At 49.7% G+C, this 9,174-nt stretch overlaps 1 protein-coding gene across 4 annotated transcripts in view; it reads left to right on the top strand.

Moving 5' to 3' along the window:
• SNRPD2 (small nuclear ribonucleoprotein D2 polypeptide) overlaps nt 1–5,892 on the top strand; it is a 30,434-nt gene extending 24,542 nt beyond the window's left edge. For 2 of the 4 annotated variants that reach the window (XM_067719649.1, XM_067719651.1), the window contains exons 2-3: nt 2,202–2,381; nt 5,629–5,892. In XM_067719649.1, the coding sequence (XP_067575750.1) occupies nt 2,230–2,381; nt 5,629–5,803 (327 nt within the window). In that variant the 5' untranslated portion in view covers nt 2,202–2,229 and the 3' untranslated portion in view covers nt 5,804–5,892. Of the gene's footprint in view, nt 1–331; nt 490–1,640; nt 1,820–2,201; nt 2,382–5,628 lie in introns of those variants that run through there. The other 2 variants (XM_067719648.1, XM_067719647.1) reach the window with 2 other exon arrangements.
• The last annotated feature ends 3,282 nt before the right edge of the window (nt 5,893–9,174 follow it).

The following is a 9,174-nucleotide window of genomic DNA, read 5'->3' on the forward strand; positions in this document are numbered from 1 at the left end:
GGATTGGTTACCCCTAGTCAAAAGATCAATAGACACTTAAATGAACAGTCTCCGAAGGAAAAGGGGAGGGGTCCATCCCGGAAGCGAGGAGCGGATTGGCTTCGCGGAGGCCGCTCCCCCAAAGGCAGAGTGGGCGGGCATGTGGAAATAGCTTGTCCTTTCCTTCCTTGAACCTGTGCGGTTCTACAACAAAATGGTTTGAATCAGTCCCGCTTTCTTTTCCTCTCCACTGTCGTGAACATCCGCCCCGTACTGTCCTGAATGGCCGGGAATCACCGTGTGAAGCTTTTATCCCACAGCCGCGAAGGGCTGGTGGAAATCGCTATGGCAACTGGCCACGCCCCCACCCGCTGGTTGGGTTTGCGCAGGCGCCCACGGAAGTGGGCCGCAGGAAGCGGAAGTCCCGCCTCTGTCGCGCTCTCTGTGGAAGGCTGAGGCAACGCGGAGACGGTGGTGACTTGAGAGTGCGGCCACCACCATCGCCAACATGTGAGGCCGGGCTAGGCTTAGGTGGCGGGAGTGGGGTTGAGGGTGTATATTTGGCCACTTACCGGTGGAAGGGGATGGGCAGAGCCGGGGGCGGAGGCAAACATTTTAGGGGTTAAGTGGCGTACTTTTCTACTGATGCGTTTGAGAACGGACGTGGGGCCTTTGACGGATTCTGACTTCGGGAGGAGGGACAGCTTTATCTGATAACGGGCTGGGCTTTCCCAAATAATGAATCTTACTGAAATGAATTTTAAGGGGAAGCGCTTTTACGAATAAAGAACCTGGAAGAGGGGAGTACGGACTTGTAGGAAAAACGATCTTAGATAAGGGGTTTATACGGATAATTTGAGCTGGAGACGGTTGGCTTTCCAACTACATTCTCGATTTTTACGGATAACGAGTTACGGGAATGATTTTCCTTACGTATTCATTCAACAGTTATTTATTGAGTGCTCCTATATCAGACTGCTTTAGACACATAGGCTCTATCAGTAAATTACCCCACTCCCCCAAGGAAGAAAATCCCCTTCTGCATCTTATGGGATGGGAAGAGGCTGGCAGTAAACGTAATGGTAATAAACAGGTAAAGTATGTGGTGTGTTAGGTGACCGGGACTATGAATAAAGAAACAGTAGAGCAGGGTGAAACAATGTGGAACGCTACTTTTGAGAGACAGGACACATAAAGGAGGCAACACTTGAGCAAAAACCTGAAGAAAGTGAGAGAGTGTACCACAGAGATATCTGGGGAGGTATCCAGGCAGAGGGAAAAGCAAATGCAGGGACTCAAGAAGAAAGTTTGCCTAATATCTATTTTTTAATATAAATGCATCTATTTTTATTTATTTATTTTTGGCTGCGTTGGATCTTCGTTGCTGCGCGCGGGCTTTTCTCTAGTTGTGGCGAGCGAGGGCTACTCTTCGTTGTGGTGCGCGGGCTTCTCATTGCGGTGGCTTCTCTTGTTGGGGAGCACGGGCTCTAGGCGTGCGGGCTTCAGTAGTTGTGGCTCGCTGGCTCTAGAGCGCATGCTCAATAGTTGCGGCTCGCGGGCTCTAGAGCGCAGGCTCAGTAGTTGTGGCGCACGGGCTTAGTTCCACTGCATGTGGGATCTTCCCAGACCAGGGCTCGAACCCGTGTCCCCTGCATTGGCAGGCGATTCTTAACCACTGTGCCACCAGGGAAGCCCATGAGAGGGTTTTGAAGAGTGAGATGATATATGACTTGAGTCTTGGCACCATCCCCGAGACTGCTTTGTGGAGAGCAAACTGTTGGGGAGTGTGGATGGAGGCAGCGAGACCAGTAGGAGAGAGATGATGGAGGTTTAAGCCATGGTAAGAAATGGACAGATTCCGATATATTTTAGCGGCAGATGACAGGATTTGCTGACAGATTGAATATAGGATGTGGGAGAAGGAAAGAAGAGTCAAGTTGACATTAAGAGTTTTTGCTTAAAGAACTAGAAGGATGGAGTTGCCATTGATGGAGATGAGGAAGGCTGTGGATAGTATAGTATAAGTTGGGGGTATTGGGGCATCTGGAGTTCAGCCTAGGACGTGAAGGGTGGAAATATCTGTTAAGCATCCAAGTGGTGATGCCGAGAGAGGATCGAGCAGGAGGGTGGGTGTGTGAGGGAGACACCGAGCCAGAGGCCATGAGCACCCAGGCTCCGGCTCTGGGCCCTCTCACCTATGGGTTCCATACTTGCCCACTTAGGAGCCTCCTCAACAAGCCCAAGAGTGAGATGACCCCGGAGGAGCTGCAGAAGCGGGAGGAGGAGGAGTTTAACACAGGACCACTCTCCGTGCTCACCCAGTCGGTCAAGAACAACACGCAAGTGCTCATCAACTGCCGCAACAACAAGAAGCTCCTGGGCCGTGTGAAGGCCTTTGACAGGTAAACGCCTGGGTCTGGGGAGGTGTTCTTTCCAGGCCTGGAGAAGCAGTCCCAGCTCCAGTCCGAAGCCCAGGGCAGAAGCATCTCAGGACCTCAAGATGTGGTGGTCTATCGTTGTCCCTCCAGCTGTGAAGCACAGTGGTATGGTCATGTACTTGGGAGCCAATCTTCCTGGGTTCATGTCCCAGCTCTGCCTCTTAACAGCCATGTGACCTTTGGCAAGTGACTTTATCTTGTCCGTACAGTGGCAGTAATCATGGTGGTTGCAAAGATTCAATCACTTAATATATGTGAAGCGTAGTAAGTCGTTAGAAGTTGAGCATTTGGCACCCAGAGCTCTTAATCAGTTTTTTTGCAGTTATTGCATAATGAGAGCGTCCACCTGGGTCAGGTACTGTTTTAGGCTCCAGAGATACAGCAATGATGGAAACAAACATGGTTCCTGTACTCAGGGAGCTTATGCTGTAGGCAGGGAAGCCGACAGCAAACATGTAAATAATGTCATAAAGACAAGTGATTATAAATTCTATGCAGAAAAGTAAAGCCAGGTAAGAGTTTGAAGTACCAGCAAGGAGGTGCTGTCTTGGGTAGATAACATGGGAGGCCTCAAAGGAAGACGCAGCGGTGGACAGGTATGAATAAAATGAAGGTGCAAGCTAGGGTCTGAGTGTTTCAGCCATAGGGAGCAGCAAATGATTTTTCCTCTCTGGGCCTCAGTTTCCTTATCTGTGAAATATGCATCATAATAATACCCCTCAGAACAGTTGTGAGGCTTAAATGATATTATGTATGAAGAGCACTTGGCTCAGTACCTAACACATAATAAATGCTCAGTAAACATATGACCTGCAGCCTTTAGTTAGCATTTGGGAAGTGCTTTCCTCACAGTGGTGTGATGAAACTTACTCCTGGAATGCTTTTGCCACTAGCTTTTATGTGACCATGAACAAGTCTTTCACTCAGCCTTAGTTTCCCCTTGAATAAAATGAGAATGAGAACAACAGGAAGTGCCGGGTACAGGAGGCAGATAGGTCTGGATTCGAACACAGGCTCTGCCACTTCCAGACTCTGTGACCTTGGGTGAGTCACTTCATCCCACTATGCTCAGTTTCCTGCTCTAGAAGCTGGAGAGAACTAGTAAACCAGTCAGTGTTTACCTCCTGGGGGTGAGATGCAGGGAGGATTGATGGGTTAATGCTTAGAAAGTGCTTAAAGGGGCCTGGTGAGTGCCTATATGGTAAGTGCTCAAGGTGGTGCATATATATATATATATATATATATATATATATATATATATATATAAATATAATTTTTTAAGTTGACTCTTTCCTTTTCCCCTAGCTTCCTCCTGTGCCCCCATATCATCCTCTCATCCCTCTCCCCACCTAGCCTACCACCCTAGTATGTGTCCTGCCATGTTTGATTCACCCAGAGACTCCCTTGTGGTGGTAGTTAACAGCTTTATTGAGGCATAATTAATCTGTCATAATATTGTTTTTAAGATAGAATCATCTGTGTGCTCTGTTGCATCTTGTTTTTTCACACAAATCAGTGGTCTGAGAACATCACTGCAAGTTAGCTAGGGTATTCTTAACCACTTTATTTACTTAATTATGTTACTTTCTTGAGTGAGCGATGGATGCAAAATTTGAAAAATACAAAAGGCACCCAATGAAGAGCAAGTCTTCCCTCTCCATGCACCAGTTGCCCTCCCCGGGGACCCATCATGGCTAATTTCTCAGGTCTCCTCCAGGAGGATTACTTGCACAGAACATCATACATGTAGATACAGGAGGGTGCTTTTTATTTATTTTTAAGTCACTACTAATGGCATGCCACGCCGTTTTAGACCTTGGTTTTTTCACTTAACAATATACCTTGGAAATGTTCCCATATTGGTATGCTACTTCCTTTTTTTTAACGTATTTTCTCTGAATTGGTAATATATTCACATGATTTCCAAAACAGTAATAACAGTCCAATGAAAAGTTTCCATCTGGTTTGTCTCCAGTCTACCTAGGTCACCCCACTGCCACCAGTCTTTAGGTGTATTTCAAGGATTTAGTATTGCACAACCAGGTGGTGGAATGTATGTTTTTCCTACCCACTTTTTTCCTACAGAAGGTTGCTTTCCATGCATCCTGTTCCCTCCCTTGCCTTTTTCACTCAGCAGTATCTCCTGGAGGTTACTGCATAGCAAGGCACAGAGCTTCCTCATGTGCTCCTCACGAGCTTCCTCGTCTTTCTTTTTTTTAATAAATTTACTTATTATTTATTATTTTTGGCTGCGTTGGGTCTTCGTTGCTACTCTGCGTTGCGCTGCATGGGCTTCTCACTGCAGTGCCTTCTCTTGTTGCGGAGCGTGGGCTCTAGGCGCGGAGGCTTCAGTAGTTGTGGCGCCCGGGCTTAGTTGCTCCGCGACATGTGGGATCTTCCCAGACCATGGCCCGAACCTGTGTCCCCTGCATTGGCAGGTGGATTCTTAACCTCTGCGCCACCAGGGAAGCCCCCTCGTCTTTCTTATGCTTGGTAATATTTCCCTGTATCCTCCTATCCCTTTACCTTGCTTTAATTTTTCTTCATAGCACTTGCTACCACCTGACAGTATATTACACGTGTCTTTGTTTACTTATTTAGTGTTCTTCTCCCCTCACTAGACTGCAGACCCCATGAGGGCAGGGATATTATCTCTTTTATTCATTGTTGTATTCATTGTAAGCGTTTGTTGACTGAGCTAATCCATACTGTCGTCACACGTGCCCACCCAGCACCCTGAGGACAGGGACAGAAAGCAGGACTGGAGTGGAGGCGTCATGTACCGGCCTCAGGCCCCAGGGACCTCTGGTTCTCCAAAGAGAAGTTGTACCTTTGCTTATGCCACCAGAAGTACTCAGAGTTAAAAAGCACAAGCAGCACCATTTCATTTGCCTTTATCCTGTGCCAGGCCCTGTTCTAAGTACTTGACAAGAATACTGTATTGATGCATTTAATCTTCACAACAGCCCTAGGAGGTAGGCACCATGAATGTCTCCATTATAGAGAGGAGGAAACTGAGGCACAGAGGAGTGAAGTCCTTTGCCCAAGCTTCAAGCTGAGGACTTGCAGAGGTGGCCTTGGAGCCCCAGCCATCCTGGTCCCGGGCCTGCACCTTCCCCCATGCCACGCTGATGGAGGAAGTGGCAGTGCTGCACAGAGGAGGGGGTCAGGAGGCTCCCTCTAATTCCTGATGCCTCCTTCTGCCCACCAGGCACTGCAACATGGTGCTGGAGAACGTGAAGGAGATGTGGACCGAAGTCCCCAAGAGTGGCAAGGGCAAGAAGAAGTCCAAGCCGGTCAACAAGGACCGCTACATCTCAAAAATGTTCTTGCGCGGGGACTCGGTCATTGTGGTCCTGCGGAACCCGCTCATCGCCGGCAAGTAGGGGCCTCCTCCCTGCCGTCAGAACTTACCCCTCGTCTTGCAAAGACCTGCCCTTTGTGCTGGGAATAATAAAGTCATGTGTTTTTTCTAGTGGCCTCTGTCTGTTCACAGGGCCTAGAGAGTGGGGCAGACCCAGGAGGGGGGCAGCCGGGCATGGGGCCAAGCACGGGGATTGGGACCTCTCTGAGCAGGTGAAGAGGCCTGGTCTCTGCCCCTTCCAGGCCTGACTTTCCCCTTCTGTGAAGTGAATTGGTTGGGCAGAGGGAGCTTTTGCTGCCTTTTGTGCTTTAATTTGTTCTAGCTTCTCGTCATTTTCTCTTTCTCTTCCTTCTCCCCACCTCTCAGTAAGTCGGTTTCACTCAAAATTTCTTTCAGTCTTTTTTTTTTTTTTTCCATTTGTTCAGTCAGACATTCCCCCAAGTGCCTGCTCTGTGCCCAGCCCTGTGTTGCAATGCCGGGGACACAGCCATGCCCAGAAGAGCCCCCAAGCTGCCCTCACTGACAGGAGAAAGAGCTGCAGTTAAAGCAGTTAGTACTCAATACCAACAGCATTTGTAGCTGACACCTGACCTGTGCGGTTGCCAGGCCCTGCACTCTGTGCTGTTCAGACTTCCTAACAACTCTGAGCAGGCACTGTGATTTATTACTTCCAATTCCGGAGGCGGGGACTGGGGCACAAAGAGGTGATGGCGCCTCCCCAGGGGTATCCAGCCAGGAAGTGGTGATGCCGCCATTCAAACCCACCCTGCTCCTGAGCCTGTGGCCTAGCCCCTGAACTCTGCTGCCCTCAAATCACAGCTTAACTACCCTTGAGAGAAATTCTCTGACAAATGTAGGGAGATAGAGGTGGGAAAGGGGGACCTTACTTATTGTGGGTGGATTAAGAGAAATCCCTGTCTTTCTCTGACGCACACACATCATGCTCCGCGCCCCCCCCCCCCCCCAGCTCTCTCTGTGTTCTGTCTCTGCATCTTTATCTGTGTTCTCCAGATAAGGCCAAGTGCCAGGCTGATGCAGTTCGCAAGTCTGAGGTCAGGGTCGAATGAGTTGTCTGACACACTGAGCTGTGGAAGGCGCAGCCATGATCCCGTTAGCGACAGAGCTGAGGACCCTGCAGCAGGAGAAGGCCTGACACATGCAAGGCAATGGCTGTGAGGTAATAAAGGCTCATGTTTACTGAGTGGTTCACATCTAATTTGAACAACCATCTGGGGGATAGATGCTAGAGGTACCCCATTTTACAGATGAGACAGCCGAGGCCCAGAGAAGGTAGGTGACTTGCCCAGGATCGCTCAGGAGACAATGGAGCCAAGTTCAAACCCAGGGAGCCAGGCCCTCATGACTGTCGGGGAGCAGGATGGAGCCATAACAGTGTGGGGAATGATGCTGCCGCAGGAAACTTACCCCCAGGATTTGGTTCTTGTGCAGGAGCTGGGACAGCACAAGCCCCGGGGTCACAGTTCGAATCCCTGCCCCACATCCCTCCTGTTCTCCCCGGGAAATAGGAATTCCTTTCCCTGCCTTGCAGGCTGGCAGCAAAGATTCTAGCCTAGGACACCCCTGCCTGGCATCAATCTGAATTTCCTCATCTCTTTACCCAACCCACTGCCCAAATGGTCTCTAATCCCCTCTTCCGTTACGGTGAGTGAAAGTGAAAACAGGTTGCAGGAAAAGCACTAGGCAAACTGGCCAAGTGTGCTCCATGCACCAGGCAGTATCCTGAGTTACTCATTGGAATCTCAGGCAACCCTAGGATGTTGGTACCATCATTATTCCCATTTTCCAGAAGTGAAACTTAGGCACAGAGAGGTTAGGAATTTTCCCCAAGTCACACAGCTAATCAGTAGCCAAAAACTAAGATTTGAACTAGGCTGGTTCCTGCAGCTTTATTATTCCTACACTACCTTTCTGGAGAAGCAGCTCTCAGAAAATGTTTGGCACACACACAATTTTTAATCATACACATTGTAAATAGTTTAAATAACAGGAGATCACATGAACGTTCCCAGCTGGGAACGTTCTCTTAGGCATGGAGGATGGTGGCAGCATGGTGTCCATGATCTCTTGGCAACACGTGGCTGAAGTTGAGTAGTACTGCTCTCCAGAGGGTGCAAGGCCACCACCGGCATCTGGCCACACAGCCCGCCTCTGTCATTTCCCTTATGGCCTGGCCAAGAAGATTTTCCCACCCCCCACCCCCACAAAAAACAACTGTTTCTCATGCTTTATTTACAAGGGCCCAGCCCTAGGCCCCCACCTTCCCAGAACCCACAAGAGGGGCCCAGCAGGACCACATGCTTGAAAGGACTCTGAGTTCAGCGACCATGGGCCATATCTGTCCAGGGAGCTGGGGACCCCAAGGAAAAGAATGGACAACACCCAGGTACCAACTGAATCTAAGTGTGTGTCTATGTGCGGGAGGGATTTAGGAGCGAGGGTCTTGCATGTGTACAGGTGGTCCAGCGACAGTGAGACTGCTGGCTTTCCTCCTAATTCTCCTAGTTCCCAGGAGCCACCAAGAAGGGTATGCATGTGTGTCCACACTCTCCAGCTAGCAGTGGTCTTGGCCTCCCTGGATGTAGGTTTCAGCTCTGACACCTGCCCTGAATTGCCCATGTTGATATCTACACACACAATCCTCCTCTCTGGACCCCAGTGCCACTCATATTTCTGTCTCTCACTCTGACCTCTCCTGTGAGCTCCAGACCCTTATTCCCAGCTTAACATGTCCAAAGAGCACTATTGGTTCTCCCCACCCTGAACCCCATCTCCCTCTTTCCTCTCTCCAGCCCCAAACGAGAAGTCTTCCCTGGCTTCTCTCCTTCCTCGGCAAGTCCTCTCAGTTCTACCTTTAAAACAGCTCTAGAATCTGTTTCACACCCTATGTGGCCACCACCCTGGTCCAGCCAACATCACCTCCCACCTGCATTAGCCTCCTCCCTGGGCTCCCAGCTGCCACCCTTGCCCCTAATAATCTGTTGCCCCAGAGGGCAGACAGAGAGATCTGTTTAAAAAACTTAGCCCACTCCATTAGGAGCCGCTCCAAAGAACCTTCAGTGCACCTGAAATAAAATTCCCACTCTTCTGCCCTGTCCCACTTCTCTCTCCATCTGTTGGCTCTGACTCACCCCACTCCAGACACGCAGGCCTCCTCTCTGTTCCTCAGACACTGCCAAGCTCCTTCCCGCCCCAGGGCCTTCGCAGATGTGCTTCCTTCTGCCTAGAATCTCGCCGCGAATTCTTTCCAAAGGTGTCTCCTTCACCTCTTTCAGGCATGGCTTAAATGTCACTTCCTCAGAGATGCCCCAGACCACACTAGGTCCCCTTCTAACTTTTCTTTATAAGCCGTTCCGCAGCGTATATGTAACTTGG

Source organism: Pseudorca crassidens, chromosome 20 (genome assembly GCF_039906515.1).
Source record: "Pseudorca crassidens isolate mPseCra1 chromosome 20, mPseCra1.hap1, whole genome shotgun sequence".
In the NCBI taxonomy this organism is placed as follows: Eukaryota; Metazoa; Chordata; class Mammalia; order Artiodactyla; family Delphinidae; genus Pseudorca; species Pseudorca crassidens.